We start from the raw sequence: 22,151 nt of genomic DNA on the forward strand, positions 1-22,151 counted from the left end.
AAAAAATTAATTGGCAGTGGCTCTTAGCTCCTAACCTAGAGAAGAGTCAAGGAAATATTCAACCTGGGTCCTGCCCTTTGGCAGATGCCACCCTTTAAAGCATTCATGGTTCCATAATCTCGTTAGGAAGCAACCAATGCTTTTATTATGTTCACCCTCAGAAGGAAAACTAATGATTAACTTATTATCACTTTATTTTGAGATAGTACTGCAAGAGTGCACATCACCTTACAAACACAGAGAAGATGACACAGGCCTGCCCCGAGGAGTTTACAATTCCACTTCGGCAAACGCTACAAAAAAATTCTGTGGACAGGAAAAGGTGGGAGAGGTAATGCTGGCAGGTTAAAGAGTGGGTTTTCTGAAAGAGGGGATTGTCTCCAGAATAAAAAGCAGGTGACAGAGGGTCAGGCACAAGGAAGCGACAAACAGCAGTGGGAGGACAATGTGGAGCACAGGACACCTGGTAAAAACAGATTGCACAGAGACAGGCTGGCAGCACATGGAAGAAAACCAGGACCTGTGGGCTTTATAATTAACATGTAAGATTGCAGCTACATAACACATCATTGTTTCAGCTATTCCAGAGAAGATAACATTGTGAATCAGAAGTGGCCTTTTTTTTTTTTTAATAAAAAACCCCAAACCAGTCCATTCCCAACAGGAATCTGTTGTACTGTAATACTATTTTCCATTATGAGCACTTTGCACTTTTAAAATGGGGTGTAGGGAATTTCAAGCTCTGCAGATCCAGAAAAAAAAAATCAAAGGGGGGAAAAAAAGAGTAGCAAATATGTGTAGTTTAGAGATTTCATTCCTTTTACCCTACAGTATCTGCTTTGAATTTTGTAGCATATTTTCCAAATTCATCAGCCTGTCAAGAGGGAAATCTCCTACTTGAAAACATTTTAGTGATTTACGGACTTAGTTAAAATCTCATTATCCTGCAATTTTCCTTTGCAGACAGAGCATGAAGAGGCCAGGCTTTGCTGTGGGAGTTGAACATTTCAGTTGCTGTAGCAGCACTGCACTTAAATTGGTGTCTCAGCAAGATTTGCCCCCTTTTTTTCCCAGACATCTGTGTCCAGTTTCATCTCAAGGATCCAGATATAGCTTTACTCAGTGACTGTCATAGTGTAAGTGTCCTATTAAGCAGAACAGCACAGATTTTCTCTGCTACTTCTGACATTGTGTCACTGCATTAGTGCTATAAAGGCTGTGTCAACAGGGCTTAGGTTCTGACAGATTAGTGAAAGCAAAAAGCTGTCACCCTCCCTTCCCCACTCTGTGAATTCAATTTTATTTTAATACAAATGCAGATTAAATGCATGTGAGAGGCTGTAGAGCCTGGGAGCAGTGTCTGCAGAAGGTGCAATCGCTTTACACAGCAACACCTTTGAGGTACTCACAGATCAGGTTTCTGCTCTTTACATTCAGCTGGGGTTGCTTCCATGGAGCTCTCTCCCATGGCCACCCTCCTTGCACTTCCCATATGGATCAGGGTAAGGAGGTACAAAGGACACAAAAACCTTCCTAAGTCCTACAAACTCATCATTTAGGAATTATGAGAGCAGTTCAACACATTGACCTATATTTGAGTTCTACAGATAAATGCATTATTGATGCTAACTGCTGGGACTCTATACTCTTTGGTAGCCCATTTATTTTTCCCACAAGGTATCTCGTGCACCAGGTATTGTCTTGCTCCTGAAACACTCAGCTGGGAAGCAGCAATGCTGTTTTCCACTCCAAATGTATATAATGTTATTATATACAACTCCATTTCCCTAAGCATCAAAGGATGAGGCAAACTGCCCCTGATCAACTACAGTGACACGACCACCTCAGCTGTGTTTCTGCTGTGCAAGACAATGTTTGGAACAATCTGAAGGCAGAATATTGCCCTCCTGCAATAGTGACCCCACTGCTGCAGGAGGTGCAGCTCTGAAGCAGTTAATGCCTCAATCAGTAGAGTGTTTGCACATCCTGCATGCAGGTACAGGTTTTTGATAGATAAATATGAGACTGAAGTTAGTTTGGTTCACAACTGTCAAAATAAATTTCACTCTATTCAATCAGAGCAGTGTTTCACTTCAGCCCAGCGTGTTTTCTCCAGCTTTGGCCAATTCTTACAGGACAGAACATGCAGACAAGTATCTTTCCTTGGCATAACTTTCATATTTACAGCAACTTAAAATCTCCCTGAGTTAGTGGATGCATCAGACCATTGTTTAACCAGCCTCTTCTTTAAAAACATTGATACTTCTGTTCCCCACTACATTCTGCAGCAAAGAATTCCAGTTTGACTTTGCATGGCCCCAGAACATGATCCCATTTGTCTGTTCAACCCTGAACAGCTAAAAGCTCCCTCTGTGCCCACCAGGACGTGAGCTCTCCTCACAGCTGACCAGCAGCTTCTGACATTAAGCACACACATTCACCAGTTCATCAGATGAAACTGGATTTGAAGATATCCCTAATAAAGGGCAGGATCTGGGAATTGCAGTAGGGAGGTAGATGGCAGAAATAAAATTGTGTTCTTTGAAGAATGTGCAGCTCAATTAAAAGGCAGCAGCATCTCCACTAAGACTTCATTAAAATTTGCCACTCTCTGTTCCACTATTTTGCTGAGACATTTGTAACAGGCATTTAAGTGACATAAGAGTGGAAGAAATCACATTCAATTCTGAAACTGAGGTGGAAGTAATGCTGGCTAGCACACAAAACACCAACTCTGCTTTAGGACACTGAGACTATGGATGGAGGCTCACACACCTGATACTTAATCTGTCATTGTCATGTCATGAGTATCTCTGAGCAGGAGCAGGACTCTTCTCAAAATATTTAGAAGTATTGTAATATAAAATGCAGAAATCTGCAGAAAGCCCTCTGGTTGTACCACTGCTGGTGTATCTCTGAACATGTACTTGAGACAAGACAGGTGACCAGCAAAATGAATCAAAACTCTGCCTTCTTAATTATTGCTCAAAAAAAGATGGAAAGCTCATTAAATCATCACCAAAACACAAAAAGTTCCAGAAGAATACAGTGTTGACAGCAGGCAGTAAATCTGCCTTGAAACAAACACATTTAATAAAGGCAACACATTTAAAAAAAAAAAAAAAATCACAGATGTGTAAAATCCTCAAGTGGTGAATCCTGAAAGGAGTGAAGACTAAAAGGTACCACGGAGTGCGGAGCAGCAGCGACTGGAGATGGCGCTGCCGGCCCACGGAGCGCTGGCCCTGCCACCAGCCAGGGAGGGACCCGCGGGGCTGCAGCAGAGCTGAAACCCTGCCCGGCCTGAGGTTCTGCCTCCCCCAAACCCCAGCGAAGGAGCTCGCAGCCAGCTCTGCTTCCAGGTCATCTGTCACAGGAAGGTCGCAGCACGGTGTTGTTTCTTGGACTTTTCCAACCAGACACAGTTGAATGTCTGAGCCCCTGGCAGGCTTTGCAGTAAAACACCACCACTATTTCTCCAGAATTGTTTTATTTCTGCCCCAACCTTCCCGCAGCCACCAGCTCAGCCCAGTGCAGTCAGTGCTCCTCCTCAGCCCTGCACAGCCCTGCTCCCAGCAGCTCCACTCGGTGCAGTGCTTAACACAGGGCTACAAAGCCTGAGCTGCCGACCTCAACAAGAAGGTTAAGGGCAGAAAAGTCTGCTTTAGACAAGGAAAACCTCTATAAAAATAAGCAGGTTAAAAATTCCCTTTGTATTCCCTCCCTGGGGCACCTTTATCCACACATATTGCTCTGACAGCAGCTTCACCTTACAATCAATCACCAGGTGCTCTGTCCAGACAGAGCATCAACATTGCAGAAGGCTCCTAGAACAGCCAAAGTGGCAGCATTTTGGTCAGTCACAGTAACCTGGTGTTCAGCAGCTGGGTGACCATTATCACAGCAAGGTAAATCAGCTATGGCTAAAGGAAAAATGACATCACCACATCACCCTGCCACATGTCCACAGGATCCAGTTACCAGACACAAAGGAGTGTTCAGCACTCCTGGTTCTTTTCACCAGCAGGTCAGCTCATGGGAACACCAAGGTATCTGAAGCCCCAGAACTCAGCTTCAAGAAGCCTCTCCACTTTTTACTGAACACACATTGCTGCTCCCCTCCCAGGGGCATCTCAGGGGGGAAGGAGAGGCAAAAGGCAACAAAGTCTCAAAGCACTTCATCGGTAAACGAGATCCAATTCTTATCTCAGAGGCTCCAGGACTGCAGACAGTTTAAAACAAGTACAGGTGAGTTTGCCAACCGGGAAGAAGAGGAATTCCAGGCCTCCCAAGGCTTGGTCTAGGACCAGCAGTCCACTATAGGCTCTTCATTTCAGTGTGGAAGGCAGATCCATTGCTCACAGTCTGTGTCATTTGAAGTGATAAAAGGTTTGGGAGCTGTCAGTGCTAGCAACCAACATTTAGCGAAACACTGAAGCTGTGCTCATACACATAGGAATAAAAACCCCTTCCCTGCCTCAAACAGGGATATGTCTGGAGAGACAGTAAAACCACTGGTTCCAGCTACACATCAAGCAGAAAGACCATTATGAAGCCTTGGGGAGGGAGGACAGTGCAGCTTGCATCCGAGACTGTGTCAGCCAAGTTTGGGGGAAGAAGGGGAGAAAACAGACTGCAGTGTGTTACATTTGCAAACTCAGTTTATGGTCTGTCTTCCCTCTTCCCCCATCCCTCTCTTCCTTCTCTCCCCAGTTTCCCATGCAAACTCTCTGCTGCTGGAGAGTGTGATCAGGGGATAATTTAAGACACAATAGCTGTGTGGCCTTTATAAAAAGGAAAAGTGTCCCATGTTTTGGAATAAGGAGCGGGAAGTCTCCTCCTGCCATTATCTGAGGAAATCTCAGTCATGATGTCCAGCCCTCACTCCAGTGATGAGCAAAGACTGGCAGAGCCAGGGGAGAAATGTCCTGGCTTACACCACAGGTAGAACCCACAGATGTGGTAGGAACTTGTACAGGGGAGGTTGTACATGAAGCACCAGTTTAAACAAAGGCTTCCTCAGTGGGAGTGCCATTGATTTTGAAGAAAAGTTTGGCATCTTCCATCTTCTGCTTTTTTTCTCTCTCTAGCCTGCGCCTGTAGCAGACCAGGTAGATTGGGAGGCAGAAACCCAGGAGGCTCAGGCCAAGCAAGCCAACATTCACCTGCAGGAGGAAAGCAAACCAAAATTAGGCTGGTTAGGAGAAGACAACAACCCAGTCACGCGTGCAGCAGTGTCAGAGCCCAGCCCACATCACCAGCTGTGGGCAAAGCAGGAGACGCCCGGCTCCCTGTGCTGGCAACATCCTCCACTGTTTTCATTTTACACTCAGAGAACCTTGTGTGTACAAGCTAAATGCTGCAAGAGTTTGTCACTCTGGATTATGGCTGTGGGAGTCTTGTTCCACAGAACAGGCAAAGGCTGTTGGAGCTGCAGGTGTTACACACCAAGTTTGCTGATTGAAGAGCAACAGGCATGGGCACACGTAGCCTAAAAACCAGAATTCTCTCCAGGATCACCCATGTCACCCATGTCACCCATGATTTTATTGAGCTGCCCAGACTCTCAGCAAGGCACCACATTAGCCCTGCCCTCAACAGCCATTTGGCTTTTTGGACATTAGCATCAGCAATCCAAAATTTTTGCTGGAGCTTGTAGCTCTCAAGCATCACATTGTTTTTCCTCAGTTTTGAGGTCTGCTCACACTCACCCATTTTAACCTGACAGACACTGACTCACCACATAAAGTGTTAGTGGAAAGCATTCCCTTCCTCCCTTTCCATTCACCATAAGGGTTACTGGCTTTCCTGCCCAGGGACTCATTACTCACACAGGGAAAGGTCTCCTGGACAGCACCAAGGTAACAGCAGACTGAGATACACAAAAAATTACAGCTGGTTTTAACCTTGGTCCATGCACAGGAGTCCTTCAATGAGCCAAAAACCATTTTAACCCCCAAGCTTTCACATCAAAACTCAAGAACTTGCCCAGAGGGGGTCTCCTTTCAAAGGTCCTGTCAGTGCCATGAAGAGAGGCTGCTGCAGGAGGGCAAAGAGGGCACTGATCAACGACTGCAGCCCTGTCAAGCTGCCAAACTGAGTCGAGGGGTATCTGTCAACAAAGAAAGCAACAGCATTATTATGTGTCACCTTGACTTCATATCACCCAGGTCAGATTACATTCCCAGTCCAGTAACAACAAAGACCAACATGAGAGCACAGGCGCAAGACAGGCATAATGTGCAGAACTCCCTCCTGCACTGGGTAACTGCCCCTTTTTACAGGTTATTTACAAACACCCTGTGGTGTCACACTGCTCCTGAGAGCAGAATGGAACTGCTGCCAAGGCTGGAGCCTTCTTCTTCAGATTATCCTCATCCCGAGCTCTCAGACTTTAGCAATATCAGATCCAGCACTTGTTTTGTTTTGCAGCTCTGCTGTGGGCAAGTGGAAGTGCTTATACAGCTCCTGTTTCTATTGCACAGGGAGCAGAGTGTGGATATTTACAAGTTAAAAGCAGGGCTTCTTCATCCAGATGACAACACCAGTGCCTGAGCAATCATTTTCATCTGGTCATAACAATTTGCTCCCTTTGGAGGTGAGTGAAACCTGCACAACAGGTTAGTGTTTTCCTTTTTAGAGGACAAGTCTGATCCTATGTCGAACTAAACAACACTGTTGACTGGCAAGTGCTGGTATCAGATAATAATAATGGAAAAATAAATTTCAGGAATCTTCTAACATCTTTCTCTTTCCATGACTGGGCAGTATTTAAAAAGAGTCAGGTTAAACTAAACTTGGAAAGAAGAAGCAAATCAAAACTTTCAAATAATAAAAAAGTCACATTCAAAGCAAAAATACCTCAACTCCAGGAAGTTCCAGAGTTGCAATGGTCAAATAGGATTAGCTTACCAGTAAGGTGATACTTACTGCAACATACATTTATTTACCTTGCTCAAGACAAAAATATTTTGCTTCTGGCTGCCAGGGAACCAAAAGTTTATACATTTCTGAAGTAAAGTCTTAGATGTGTTGTCTAGTCTGGATTCCCCAGACACTGGGATCTAAACCTTTGACAGAAATAGTCTGTGCAGTCTCCATCCATGGAGATATTCAAACAAAATCAGTTGTACTCTTGGACCACCTGCACTACCTGACCTTGGTCTTGAGAGGTCCCTTCCTACCCCAACAAATCTCTCAAAGATTCCCAGAAAGGAACAGCTCCTCTTTGTTCCTCTGTCCTACCTGCCAGCACTGAGGGACAGATCTGTTTTCAAGGCCAAAAACATTGCTTAATGAGGAAGAGAGTATTTAGATTCAGCTATTGATAACTTGCTAAGTTGGAAACAGGATGGGTGATCTGTCCTGGGAAAGGGAGGAGGCATCACTAATGGTATCTTGAGCAATGTTTTACCAATGTCAACTTCAGAGGAGAGCAGCAGTGATGTTTTCAGTCCTGTTAATGTTTTACCTGGGCACATGCACACATCTGCTCATTGCAAGACAAAAAAAGCCTTGAGTTTTTACTATATAACCTGTGTGTCAATAGTTTAGTCTCACACATAACTGTTCCTGTCTCTGTTGCTAAACAAGGAAAGCCCTGGGATTTCAGTCCAGCTGTTGTCATGCCTAGAAGTGACTGAGGAAACAAATTGCATCATTTTTCCCCTCTGACCATGAAGACCTCATTCCTGATCTCCATCTCCCCTGGACAGACCATCACCCCAAACCAGTTTATCTGGCCAGCCACATCTTATAGGGAACCAGAGACTTACACAGCTGCATAGAGGCCTCCCACAGCTGAGTGGATGAATCCTCTCACAATTGTGTGCAAAATGAAGGACAGAATCTGAAAAAAAGAAGCAGAAAAATGTCACATCCCAAACACCCACTCAGGTGTGCCAGAACCCAACACCATTCCTAAAAGCTTTTCTTTTCAGGTAGGATTGGGAAACCCAGACCCAAAACCTGAAATATCAGCATGAGGGAACAAATTTGTACCTGTCTCCAGGCACTGCTTTTCCCTACTCTGCACACACACAAGACCTCTCTCATTTGTAGGTGGCACTGCTGCAAGGACGTGTCCCCAGCAACCCCTGGCCAGGATCACAATGCTTTTTCCATAGCCACCAATTTAGTTAATTTTCCACAGGTTATTGCAGACAACACGTAAGTATGAGCAAACTGCTCTTACTTGCTCATAGGCAAACTGATGTTTGCCTACATCATGAAGGTGTGTTTAAGTGTAGCATAAAATCACTAAACTCCTCTGCCAAAAATAGGTGGTGCCACAGAATAAATATTTTAACAGGTTTATAATCCCACAGGTACCACTGGGCACAGCATTTGACGCAGGAATAAGCTGCTGTACACATCACTCTGTTATGCTTCTTGCTGCAAGTTTTTACAACCTTCAGCAGCTTAAATCAAGCCCAGTTTAAATGTACAGGCACTGCTGAGAGGATCTTGGTGGGCAAGAATTTGTTGCCACACAGGCCAGCTGCAGAAACTTCAAGAAAAGTTAAAAAAAAAAAAAAAAACTAACTTTAAAGTGCAAATAAATTCTGAATCAAGTGGCATCTTAACTACAGCTGCTTGTTCAGGTTTTCCCAAGAGATCTAAACAGCACAGTGTTATTTGTTTCTGCTCTGAAAGTGGGGCTTGCAAAGCAGGATGGAAGTTTCCCAGCCCTCCTGCCACCACCAGCTGGTTCTCCTGGCACTGTGCTGTCATTCTGCCAGCACCCCACCCATTTCACCTACTCACCTGCAAGGGTAGATTAGGAATAAGACAGGTGATTCCAAATCCAACCAGCAGGAAGTTGGTGAATACAAAGGCATTGGTGGCGTTGGTGATTTTCTGGATCTGACGGTCACGCTTTTTCTTTTTCTTGTCACCTCTGGAAGGACAGCAAAACCTGGGTTACAAACACTCCCAGCAGCTGCTGGGACTCACAGCAAGATTCTCTACACATCACATCAACTATCTACACCAGTCTGGTTACAGAACTGCCTATGGAGGTGCTGGGATCTCCACCAGTGGATGCTGAGGAACATCTGGGTAATTATTTCAGTGCTGTTACTCTTACTCTTAGGCTAGGAGGGAAGTCTGAGCCTCTCCTGCTACAACTTAAATTTGCTCTTCTCGACTGATCTTAGTGGACATGGAAGATAGTCTGCTCCTTTCCTCTGCAATTATCAAGTCTTCCTTCAGGCTTTCTTTTCTATACTGCAGAGCCATTATTCTTTTCAGTCTTTGATCCCACAACACACAAGGCAGAGCAGAGGGGGCCTGCCCGGTGGCTGCATGTCCCGTGTGGGGCACACTACGCACTGCTCAGCGTTGCTCTCCTCATTCTCTTCTGAGCCATCATCACACTCTTTCATTCTCCAGTCCATGATGTATCCGATCACAGGCGCTGTCAGCAGGCACAGCAGCTGCAGGACCCCAAAAATGGAAGTGTAGAAAGCCACTGCAGGGAAAAAACAAAATATTACAAATACTTTTCAGTCCAAGCGAGAGGAAAAAATATGAAAAAAAACCCTTCCCATTATCACTTCTCTTATCAGTCATTCATCAACCTCCCAGACATCAGAATAGACATGCTGGGCACACTTCTTTCAGCCATTCTGATCCTGCACTGGAATTCTCTGGGCAGCAGCAGGTAGGGCTCCAAAAATGGGGACACAGCACCCACTCAGTGCCAGTGAGGTTTATTCTGGGCAGGACCAGCAGGAAAAGTTTTTATAAGCTTTGTGTGCTGCACAGCCAGGCCTGCTTTAGTCATCTCCTCTCCTGCCTTGCTGGGAGCTGCAGCTACAGCTTCTCCAGCTGGGATGCTCCAGTGAGGACAATCAGGCTGGGAAGGTGAGGACTAACCCAGTTTGTGCTGAATGGACAAATTTGGAAGAAAGGGGACGGGAGATTTAACATCTAAAAATAACAGCATTTGTGAGCAATTGTTAAAAAGTTTAAAGTGATGAAAATTTCGTGCTAACGATGAGAGAAGTATCTCTGTGGCTTGCTAAGGGAAAGCTGATGCCAGCAGACTCAGAAGAAATCGTCCCCTCCCGTTACTGAGCAGTTCCCCCACCCTGCAAGGCTTTTTTCCACTTCCTCTCGCAGCCCACGTGGTGGCTGAGGCACTACACAGAAGGGCTGGTGAGTCACGGTGTGCCACAGCTCCAAAATAAGGATGTAGCTCTGAAACTGCCCATCTCAGCACCCAGAGCACAAGTTACAGCCCTGTAAGCAAAGCAGCTGAAATTTTCATTTGTCCCTCCCGTTTTTAAGTCCAGCCAAAGCTGTACAGCCAGGATTTCCACCAAAATCCACTTGGTAATGCAGAGAAAGTTTCCAACAAGCCTCTCTCTCCTCAACAGTTGCAGCAAACCCCAGCAGGGCTGCTCTGCTGTGCCCAAGGATGGCACCTGGTGATCTTTTCCTGGCTCCAGCTGCTGGCAAAGGAGCTGAGAGGAACTTCCAAGCTCCAAACTCACATTCATGGCCCCGTTCCTCCCACAAAGACAAGCCCTGAAGTGACCCCACATCCCCTCTCATGATAGCAACTGCTGCAGCCAAGAGAAACAGGTGGCATCACTCTCTGTGAGCATTGCAGGAGCTGATTTACTGCTGGCTGGTTATTTTTTAATAGAGGGTAAGAAGCAAGCCATGCTGTCATGTTTTGCCTCTTTATGCTACCCTGAACACTTAATCTTAGGCTCTAAACAGCAAGGGCAGAGGGCAGCTTGAATTAGGGAGTGAAATTTATGGGGTCAGCAAGGGAAGGGGAGGAAACACAGTAGCTGCTACAAAACAAGGCCCCTCAGCTTATCTGTCATCTTAAAAAACATTCTTTCCCAAGGAGAAAAAGCAAGAATACCCAGCAAAGGAAGCACACATGGGCACAAGCCTTTACATTTCCTGTTTTAAATGCTTTTCACTCAGAACTACCCTGAACAAGCACCTCACACTGTTGAGTTTTCCAGCCCAAGGTCTCTCAGTATCACCACATTTGAGAGCAAGGTGACAATTTATTAAAGATGCAGACAAATTTCAGGTTCTAGGCTTAACAGGTCTCCTCTCCCCTGCCTTCCTACAACACAATTGCACAGTCATTTACAGAATGAACCCTTAAGCTTCTTCCTCATCTTTTGGGGGGTTTCAGCAGATAAGCAGCCACAGACTGACTGCTCTCTCCACCTTTTGGTTTCCTGACAGGTCTAATTCACCAAAACCTGCACAGAAAGAACTTTCAAGGACATTGTGCCTCACTGCAATTAAAGACTTCACTACTTCTCTGCATGATTTTCCCCACATCCTTCTCTCCTGTTGTAATCCCAGGAATATTTAACTTTTGACCACAACCCTTGCAGGGTTTGACTCAGCTCTCCTCTCCCCTCCCTCAGTGCTCCCAAGGGCAGCTGCAGGTGGAGGGAGCTCTCTGAGCAAACCCCACCCAAGAGAATAAATGCAGGAACCAGGAGGAATGTGAGGGAGCAGCATCCCATCCCCTCCTGATTGCATTTCTGGAGAGCTGCACGTGCCTTGGAGCTGCTCTTGCAGCAGAGCCTGACACTGCTGGGACCAGACAATGCCACTGTTTTGCTGATGCCATGGAAACACCAAGACAGAGACTGCACTGCAATGAGCCCAGGCTACATTCAGGGGGAGGAAGGGAAAAAATAGGAAGAAATCTTAAAGGTGGCACAGAAAAATTGCAGCATACTCAAGGGGCACAATCCCTGTTTTAGGAGGGAGTTTGATCTAAGCAGAATTGGCAGCTTATATAGTTAATGTTAATTCTGAAATTCCAAGGAGGGGAGGAGAAGGAAAGAAATTAAAATTAAATTAGTACAGCAAGCCAGGGTAAAAATAAATAATAATTTTTTTTAAAGCAGTGTTAGAGTTACAAGGTAAGCAGAAAAGGAAGCAGTGCTGGGAAAGGTAGGCAGTGTGAAGTTTGTCCTGTTTTGCTGTTTAATGTCTAAGCTGGCCACTGAGCCAGGAGATAAAGAGCTGAATGCTGCAGGCTGTCAGAGGCTCAAGAAACAAAGCAATTCAGGGAATGCCAGGGCACTTGGAGTTTCCTGAGTTTCCTTCCCTCCCCCAGAGCTCACTCCTGTTTTCAGAGGAGTGCCTCTTGATTTATCAGCTTCATGCAATCCAGATTTAACAAGTTCAAACTGGATCTTACTACAAAGGACAAAAACAAAATTAAAAAAAAAAGGCTAAGTCCTGTTTTGCAATCCAGGGTATTTCTGACAGTAAACTAATGTACTCTTTCCTGTTTGCTCCATGAACTTCATCAGAACTATAAATGCAGGGAGTCCAGCACGGGGAGCAGCCCTGAGCCTCCCCAGCACCCACCAAGCTGCACAAAAAACCAGCTCTGACTTCACTTCTCCCCCCCTGGGTGCTGGGCTGAGGCTCTGAGTCCAAGCATTACTCATGAGAGTCAGCTGCTCTGCATTCTCTGCTTGCTTGGGATAACTTAAGCAAATACCTGATGAAATAGGTTTTCCAGTTAAAATAAAAATTAGCAGTCCACCCCCAGGGGTTACTTGCAAGAGCCTATGTGGGGAAATAACGTGGGGCAGTATCTGACAGACACAGGGTTAAAATTAGCCTGACATTCAAGCACCTACCTCACTGCCCCTGTGCTGGGCTGGTTCCAGCCCTTCCCTGGACCCTCCCAGCAGCTGTCAGTGCACTTGGACACCATGGATTGCCCTGCATGGAGTATCTGCTGAGTAATCAGCTGCTCTGCCTTCACTCACCAAGGCTGGGTCAGCTCCCAGCCCCAAGGATGCAGTAAAAGTCTTCAGAGGTTCCCCTACCTTGACTTTCATCTCCAGACAGAAACTCCAGGATGGTGTTCATGGCTCCCATGTAGAAGATGAGCCTCAGCTGAGTGACACACATGGTGATGAGGCTGAGCAGCAGGATGGGACTGAAGACACTCTTCATGAAGGAGGGAGTAGCTGCAGGAGGAATAACAGAGCCTCTGAAGAGGGCAGCACAGCCTGGCAAACATTGACAGTTTTGCCTCTGGCCTAGCAGGGCCTCTCCTGGCCAGGAGTGCCAGTGGCAGCCCCAAGGAGTTCACCTGGTCCCTCACAAGCTCCCACCATCATCAGCTGCTGGACTTTGGCTACCAGTGACTGGGGCAAGGCAGCAGGAAAGGAGGCTGCCCTGATCTGGTGGATTAAGACAAAAAGAAGCCTCAAACCATTTGCTTTCACCATCAAGGCCAGGTTGGATGGGGTTTTGAGCAATGTGTTCTGGTGGAAGGGGTGGAATTAATGATCTTTAAGGTCCCTTCCAGGTCAAACCATTCTATGATGCCCCAGAGTAAAGAAGGCTTGGTCATGGTGGCAACAATCCACCCAAGAGCCAGCAGTGACCAGCTGCCCTGTCCCCCTGCAGCCACAGCAGCTCCCATGTGCTGTCCCCACCACTGGCTGCACCATCTGTGTTCAGGGAAGGACACAAGGACAGGATTCCTTACATAACTCCTGCTCCAGTCCTGGTGGCTGGCACGAGGCCCTGGCAACACCTGGATCACGTTTTGCTCCCTTCCAAACAAGTCTGGAGCAGAGCAGGGAGGCCAACAGGCCCGTGCCAGCACCCTGGGGCACCCCAGAACCACACCTGCACTGTCAGGCTGGCACTTCACTTCCAGGTCCACTGTAGACAGACAGAGCTTGTTGTTCTCCTGCAGAGCTGCTGGCTCCTTGGGGCCCTTCATGGAGCTCCCCACGCTGAGGCGGCGCCCCACGGTCGTCACTTGCTTGTAGAACTGCTTCCCAGTGATTTTGTGGTCAAATCCCAGCCAGCTGAACTTTATTTTCACCCTGTTGGGTTGCAAAGAGCGTGAGAGCTGCAACACAGGGTGAGGAGTCAGAGGCAGCAACGTTGCAGGAGTCAGAAAGGCTATTTGTGGATTTAAGGCACTGGTTTCCATTACAGACCCACAAATGGTTTTGATCCAGAGCACACTGAGATACTTTCCCTGGGCCAACTTGGCATAAATCAATATAAAAATACTTATGACCAGGAACAGATCATTTTCCCTTCGTAATTCCCACAGTTTGGAAAGTTCTGCTCTGCACAGGTAATCACATGCTAGTGGCAGGCAGAAATCCTCAGCCTAAGAGGTGGCAGCAATAAACAACATGCAAGGGCTTCCCTGTCTACTCCTCTATATTCTTTGTGCCAGCTTTTCCTAGAGGATTGGGAATGGGATTAGCCCTGGAGACTTACGAGTAGTCCATGTCTTCTGGTCCTGGGAAAGGCTCCAGGGGCCAGTTGAAGAAGCAGTTGAGGAAAACGAGTCCTGCACAGCTTGCCCAGACAAGCAGGATAAGGATGAAGGAGACCCCAAAGTCATAGATAACCTGGGAATCACAAGGGAATATGGGTTTGGCTACAGGAGCACAAAGATGCTTCAATATTCTTGGAATGAGGTCTGAGAGGAACAGGGAAAGAACATCATGATACACTTAAAATGGGTTAAACTCAAGTGGTAACAAAAACCAGTTTTGTGACAAGGACTTTCTTGGAAAACCAGCAGGAATTTCCCTGCACACCTGAGACTGCAGTGAAACACCCCTGGTTCAGAACCAGGTGATCTATCCAGGCAGCCCAGGTGACCATCTCGTGTCCCTTCAGTGCCATCTGCCAGCCATGAATTGTGTTCAAAGCCAACCATTGGTGACCATCACACAGATAAAATACACATTTGTGTATTACAAATATATATAGACACACAACTTAGAGATTAACAAAGCAATCTTTTCTAAAATAACCTTTAGTTTTTCACTTCTACTTAGCACTTCTGAAGTTTTTTATCTGCTTCACTCTTGAGGCAGTCACTTGGGAAGTCTCTAATACAGACAGGAACTGAATCTTGCAAATGCACATCCCTAAAAAAGAGCTTTAGCAAATAGCCCCTCTTTCTTTCCACTTTATTGCTAAACAGGGCAAGACACCAGCACAACACCCCCAGTCACAAGCCTTGATCCCACAGCCTCACCTTGATTCCTGGGAAAGTCACAGCAGAGGAAGCATAGGAGCCAATCATCAGAGCAATGAACGTGGAACGAAGGTCCCCAAACATGTTGGGCAGCTGGGGAGAGAGAGGAACATCAGCTGGAGCAGGAATGAGGCTCCCTCATGGAGATATTGGCATTTAGGATTAATTCTCCTGGATACCAGAATGTGAAGCAGCCAGTTTTACTTAGGCATGACTTAGCTCTTCAAGATATTACTCTGCAGGTTTCACTGGTGTCTCCAGAGACAGGGAATGTCTACAGCCCAAGATTTATGTGCTTACTGATGCCGCTTCTTTCCAGACTGACAGCATATTTTGCATCATTCACTTTTAGCACAGGAGCATTTGCTCCAGCTCTTGTGCTTTCTTTAAAAGTTCCTTACCCCCAAACCTTTAGCCACCACTTTTCCTCTCCCACAAACATGTGCCCAAATTCTGTTTATCACCTTCTTTTTAGCCAAGGATTGTTAGACACAGGCTGCAATCTTTAACACACCCTGCAACACCTTGAACTGCCAGCCAGCTTTGTTTATGCACCTTGGGTCAGCACCCAAATCCTTTGCAGCAGACCAGAAAGTTCCTGTTATAACAAGAAGGAACAGAGACAAGCACAAACAGTGCTGCTGTTTGCATTTCCATTTCTAGCCATCTCCAAGGCTCCTTCTGTGGCAGCAGACTCTCTCTGCTGATCATTTCTGCATCACTGGGATGGCTCAGATGCCTCAGCACACTATCCCAGAGTGAGGTGCAGGGAAGGAGTCACAAACACCAGATACCCAAGGATTTATCACTCAGCACAGCTACTGAGCTCTGCAGCAGGCAACACAACATTGCTACTCCTGCCATCCACCCCCTTCACTGCCTGGGCTCCCATCAGGTGTGCTGGCACTGCTGAGAGCAGACCAGGCTGGTTCTGCAAGGAGCTGTTGGGAAAGCAAAGCTCTCAGTAAGGACAGGCAGCAGCAGCTCACAGCAACCACTTCTGCCACCTGAACAGCAAAATCACTCCCAGGATGGCTCACCAGCCCTGCTTCCACTCAAGATCCAAAGGCAGAAACAGCAGGAGACCTTCCTACTCTGCTGGGAAAGGAAGAATCCCCTGTTTTCCTAAGCAACCAGAAGTGAACAAGTTTACATCACTCACTAATGCTGTCCTGGAAACTGGAAAGTAAAGGGAGAAACACTGAAGTTGTAAGGCTATGGAGAGCTGGGCTGGCACCTCCTGAAGCTGGTCAATGGGCAGAGATTCTGCTGCAGCCTGGCAGATTTCCCTCCCACCTCCTTTTTTTTGGGTCACTTACTCCCCAAATTCGCTTGAGCATCACTACCACGTCACAGCCTCAGAGGACCTCAAAGCAGGACACTGCAGATGCCTTCTAGGACTGAAAGCACGAGCAGCCCTTCTTCTGTGCAAAGAGGCTGCTGAACAAAAAGATCCAGAGAACATCAACCTGAGCAAGCAAGTGCTGCCATCACACTCCCCTTGCACAGCTGAAAAACAAACCCATCTTTCCCAGGAGCAGCATATAAGGCAAGCAAATCTGGCTTGTGTCACGGTGTGTTTACAAGGCAGAAATATTCCTGAGCAGGAGCACTCCGGGACCCATCTGGCTGTTTATCATCCCTGTGCCTCACTGCAGAGCTTCCTATGCACTGCAGCCTGCAGGTCCTCACATAACCCCAGGCTGGGCAGCAGCAGTGATGTGCTGAGCCTGATGCTGCCCATGAACCCTGGAGGAGGAGGAGGAGGAGGCAGAAGAGCTGTGCTGCTCTGCAGAGCATCCCCACACCCATCGCCCCGCATGCGGGAGAGCTGCCAGCAGGCTGCTCCCGGGAGCTGCAGACAGGAAACAGCTCAAGGATCCAAAGGTCTGTTACCAGGCACTGAAAAATCTCCTCTTGGAAGCACTGCCCTCGATTTACACACTCCCAGCAAGCAGCATCTGCCGAGTGGAATAGCTGAGGGTTGTAAAACGGGCTGGTTGCTGTCACCAGGATGGGCATTTGTTTCATCCCAAACACCCCAAACTTAAAATAATGTCCAGAAATGACAACAAAACTGCTGCTCCTGCTGGGGAGCTCAGGGCAGGGCAAGAGCTGCACAAACACAGCTGCTTCTTGGCAAGGGCTGGTTTTCCCCAGAGATCCAGAGTCCACAAAAAGCTTTTTTCATACAGCAGGAAAGGAACTTCCAGGTGGATCCTCCTGCTCTGAGGGCTACTGGAGACACAGAACAGGAAGCCACAAACAGGAGAACCCGAGGCTGCTTCTGCCTTGATTGGGACAGAAGTCCTAGAAAGGCTAAAGATTTCCTCAAATCAATTTGGCACCCAGCAAGCAGCTAGATTAAAAAAATTGGACAGAAGAGATTTAATGTCTTATCCAGCCCAATCAAAGCAGAAACTGCCAACACTGAGCACTTGGAAGGGACAGAAATGTGGGACTACCTGGAGGGGCAGAGGGGGAAAAGTCTTGAAGAGTTCAAGAGCAGAAAACCTCTCAGACTGAGCCAGCACTGGCAGTGCCTGTGCAGGTCTCACCTAAAGACCAGCTACAAAAACAACATGCAATATTTACCAAGTCATTTTTCATGCTGTCTTTATACTAGCAAGCATTGGAAAAAATGAACCACGGAGAGGAGAAAAAAAAAAAAAAAGCAATAAAAAACACCAGCCATGGAGCAAGTGAGCTCTGTTTTTCTGCCACCAAAAAGGATCTAATCCTCATTCTGATCTCATCCCCGCAGGCCAGAAGTGACTCCTCCAGCAACTTCTGCCCATTCTGGTATGACAGCTCCAATTCTGCAAGACCTATGACGACAGAAACTCTTAAGCCTCTTGTTTAAAGGTCACTGACACTCAATGCAATATTAACTTTATGCCCTGTCACAAAGACACTCTGTGAATGTTGCCACACGTAACTGTTTTTTACTGGAGTCCTTTACTGCAGGTCTGTAATCCTAAACTGATAAATCATTTCCTCTTGCAGATTTTTTTTCCTCATCTGCCCTACAGTGAGTTTATAATAATTTATATTGTTTTCCAGCTTTTCCCTGGAGACATTCCATATACAGAAAACAGCACAGCATTGCTACCAAAGCCCGTTTCCCTCCTCTTGCAAGGATTGTTTGAAAGAACAGAAAAAAAAAATCAAGGCATTGAGAACTAGACTACTGAAAAATGGTATTTGTGTTCAATTAAACTTTGTTTTCCCTATTGGGGGTGTGTTTGGAAGTTAGACAGACACTAAAAATATGTTCTGCAGGAAAGCCTCAAACTGCCCCCTTTGCCCAAAGCATATGGAAACTCCTGTTCCCATTCTCCAACAAACAAAAGCTCACAGAGCCCTAAGTTTTCCTAATATTTCCAAGCAAAAAAGATTCCCTACACAGAAATGTGCCCCCCCCTGATTAAAGGGGCTGTTTGCAGCAGAAAATCAGAGCAAAGCAGCTGTAATTCTTTGAAAGGAAAACAGGACAGAGAACAATCTATAAAAGGCTCTTTGTGGTAATTTATCACACATGTTTATTTCTTTGCATGAAATAGCTTCGGAGCAGAAGCAGAGCCAGATTCCTGTGTTGCTGTCAGAGCCACCAGCACAGATCTGTTTCCATTTCCAATCTTCACTGACATTGGCCAAGACCAAGTCACGAGGCAGAAATCTCCCCTCTGCATTTTAACAACAGGCACAGGCTGACCTTGTTCCCAGAACTGGGAAGCCTTTGCTGGCTGCCCCCTCCTCCCCAAGCCACAGCCCAGGCACCCAGGAGCAGCAGCTTGTTTTGGCTCCACAGCTTGCCATGTGCTTTCATGATACCCTGGGGACTTGTTGCTGGAAAAGAGGCAAAACTCAAGAGGCAAAGCTTTGTGGAGCACTGTCCCAGGCTCTAATCCTCAGAGATCCTGTTTATCCCTGCCTGAGGGTCCCTGCCACCAGATCACACTGTGTCCCGGGAGGTGTCAACACCTGACACCCCACAGGCTGGGATTCAGGGACACCCTGCCAGGAAGCAGCAACCAAAACCTGCCTGGGGTGGCTGAGGACCATGGCACCAGTGGGTCTGACCCATTTCCTGGAGCAGCTCAGGTCACCTGCAGCTGGCAGGAGCAGGGAGTCACCTTGCTGTGACTTGTGCACGCAGCCAGCGCCTGTGGCAGCCAGCCCCAGCTCCCCTGGCACCGGGAGGAGCAGGGCTCATCATCTCCTTGGTAATGAACGTCCTTACAAAGGTCTCTTGAGTGTCCCCTTTCAGCGTTCAGCCCGTCCCCTGCCGGGCACAGGGCGGAGCACAGCACAGCGTGTTCAGGGCACAGCCCATGAGCTTGTCCCTGTGTCCCTCCCTCGCCTGTCCCCAGGGGCCACAGCTGGAAGGAATCCACAAGGCATCACCCTGTGACAGCAGAAGATGGTCTTGACACAGCAAGTGCAGCTTGCAGGCAGAGTGGTAAAGCTGTGAGCTGCCAACAGCCAACATCCAGCTGGTTCTAACAGGCAGCAGCACAGCTCTGCTGTGGTGCAGGTAAAGGAGTGTTTCCCTCCCACTTGAGGCTATTTTTAATGACATTCACACGCCTCAGGTACCAAAATGCCTCTGAGCAGCTGCACAAGCAGCTACACCTGCCTGTGGATTGGAGAAGTCCGGCCTGAAGCCACCCCAGCTCTTTGCAGAACACGCTGAGGGGATGGGCTCCACCTGAGGCATCTGGGTGGCCTCACAGCATCACTGACTCCTTCAGAGCTCCCCAAGGCTTGGATCTCCTCTTGGAGGAGCTGACCTTTTTCCTGCTGCTGCTCTTCCTTGGCACTGCAGAACTGGCTCACTAATGAGGGCACTAACAAGTGGCTTTGCTCACTTCTGCTGCTAAAAGCCACAGCACACCCAATCTACTCCTGCCCTATCCTGCCCTCACTCCTATCCTCACCAGTGGGTCTAAAATAATCTGTGACCCCTTAATAATCACCTAGAGAGACAATAATCAATGCTGGCAGCAGCAGGATGGGAATCCTCTCCTCTCCCACAGCACTACTGATGTGCTCCTCTATGCCTTGCTTTTATTTGAAGCAGGATGACAATTGGCCCACAGTTCCTTGGGGTCACAGCCAAGGCTCCCAGTGAAGAGCACCACATATGAAGGAGAGAGGAACATCTGCACAGAGGTCTGAGAATTTGAATACATGAAAGCAACAGGAGCAGCAAAACCACAGTACACAGAGTGCTCTCTAAAGCCAGCCTCTGCCAAATTTATGTCTCAGGACCTCAGCCAGTGTCTAAGCCCTGTTAAATTAGAGGTAACTTTAACAGGAAGTTTTACTTTAGCAGCAAGTTCAAGGTAGTGCAGTCGAAATCTGAGAGTTTTTAACTACAGCTCAGGGGAAAAAAAAATTTAAAAAAAAATATCAGTGCTTCCCAGGCTTGTTTTCTGGGCGACTTTCCACCCAGCCCTGCTTGAGCCACACTAACAACAATCAGGGTAATGAGGCAGAAAATAAAGCAGTTATTTGGAGAATGATACTGCTTCTGCCTCCAGGCAGAAAGAACCCCAAAACATAGAGATCCAGCTGACAGTTGTTGACCAAAGCTTTCCATACAATCCTGAACATATCCAAGTGGGCTGTGCACACCCAACAGCACAGCATTTCTAAGGAAGCCTGTGAGGGACTCCCACCCTTCTGAAAAGCAAAACCTTTTGTGGTCAAGAAGAACCATGGGGGCAAGATGCACGCTGTGCTTGCAGAAAGCTGGTCATACCCAGCTGCAAGGGTTTGTGCCCTGCTGATTCTTCCTGCACTATGTCAATGCTAAATCCAGTGCAAACACACCTCCAGCCTGTGCCAAGCAGCTGAGCACTGCATGTACAGGCACATTATGAGCCCTAGACAAAAACACTTCCTTTTTTCTCCCCACCTTCACCTGAGATACAAAGGGCAGGTGAAAAAAAAAAAAACAACAAAAACAACAAAAAACCAATTGGGGAAAACAAGCTTTAGAATAACAACCAAGGACTCGCTCCCAAGGGTGACTGACCCTTTGTACCAAACACAAACACGTGCTATTCAAGCCACAGGCAGAAGATCCACTCTGCTGCTGCCTGCCAGCCCAGCTCACAGCCACAGTGAGGGACAGAGCAGTCAGGTAGTAACTCTTCACTTACCGTGAGTGATGTGAAGGTCATGCACATCCCACCAAAGCCATTCAGAGCCAGGGCAATGAATATCAGCACAGACAGAGCTGCAACAATAAAAAACCTGCCCTCAGCTCCCACTGGGGTGCAGAGGGAAAGGAGACAGAGCCCTAAAGGCTTTGGTCCTGACATGTGGGAACCTCTGTGGATCCACACCCTCAGGACATGTCACCAGCCATCTCCCCAGCCACACAGACCAGCAGGGACAGGGCTCTCCTCCAAGGCAGCTCAGAGGGGATGGAAGGGTTCCTTTTCTCTAAAGCACAGACTTGCTGATGCAGCTTGTCTGGTGGGTCTCAAAAGGAAGATTGGCTTGAACAAACAATCCAAAGGGTCATTCACTATCTGCTCTTGAGCAGCCAGCTCCATCTACCTCTGCTAAAAAAGCCAATTACACTTTGGGTGCTATTACCTATTTCCCAACCCTGAAAAAGCCAGGAACTGAGTTGGAATTGCTCCTTTACAGGACCTGGCCCTGCCCAAACACAAAATCAAGAGACCTGGGTATCTCAGACGTTTGGCCCTTGCTGCACTCTCCACTTGTTGTGAAACACCAGCCCTCCCCAGAGCCACTTAGCTCCTTCAGCCTGGCTGATTGCTTGGCTTGTGACCCCAGTACAGCACTGGGGGGTGACAGTTTGAACTTTGCTTCCCCAAAAACCCCAAACCAGAGCCCTGCAACGCTCCCAGCTCAGCAGAAGGATGCCAACTTACAGTCTGGGTTACTGGCACCGTACGCAATCAGCACACAGGACACGGCAAAGCAGGCACTGCAAGGGAACCAGAGCCATCAGTTTCTCACAAACAGCCCTACCCACAGTCAATTACAGCTGCTTCCACCTCCTCAGCATCTTGCAGGGCACTTTCTGTAAGAGGGAGGGAAGCTGGCAATTTGGAAAGAAAAATCCAGGGAA

General features: G+C 47.4%; 1 protein-coding gene across 2 annotated transcripts in view; it reads right to left on the reverse strand.

Annotated features, from left to right (window-relative positions):
• Nucleotides 1-117: 117 nt before the first annotated feature.
• The window catches only part of SLC43A2 (solute carrier family 43 member 2), a 31,525-nt gene continuing 9,491 nt past the window's right edge, over nucleotides 118-22,151 (reverse strand). For both annotated transcript variants that reach the window (XM_036395015.2, XM_054517035.1), the window contains 11 exons: nucleotides 21,952-22,007; nucleotides 21,208-21,284; nucleotides 15,038-15,130; nucleotides 14,266-14,399; nucleotides 13,654-13,856; nucleotides 12,840-12,983; nucleotides 9,334-9,472; nucleotides 8,767-8,899; nucleotides 7,776-7,849; nucleotides 5,989-6,112; nucleotides 118-5,165 (listed from right to left, as the gene is read on the reverse strand). In XM_036395015.2, coding sequence (XP_036250908.1) covers nucleotides 5,004-5,165; nucleotides 5,989-6,112; nucleotides 7,776-7,849; nucleotides 8,767-8,899; nucleotides 9,334-9,472; nucleotides 12,840-12,983; nucleotides 13,654-13,856; nucleotides 14,266-14,399; nucleotides 15,038-15,130; nucleotides 21,208-21,284; nucleotides 21,952-22,007 — 1,339 coding nt within the window. In that variant the 3' untranslated portion in view covers nucleotides 118-5,003. The remainder of the gene's footprint in view (nucleotides 5,166-5,988; nucleotides 6,113-7,775; nucleotides 7,850-8,766; nucleotides 8,900-9,333; nucleotides 9,473-12,839; nucleotides 12,984-13,653; nucleotides 13,857-14,265; nucleotides 14,400-15,037; nucleotides 15,131-21,207; nucleotides 21,285-21,951; nucleotides 22,008-22,151) is intronic.

This window comes from Molothrus ater, chromosome 21, assembly GCF_012460135.2.
Source record: "Molothrus ater isolate BHLD 08-10-18 breed brown headed cowbird chromosome 21, BPBGC_Mater_1.1, whole genome shotgun sequence".
Taxonomy (NCBI): domain Eukaryota; kingdom Metazoa; phylum Chordata; class Aves; order Passeriformes; family Icteridae; genus Molothrus; species Molothrus ater.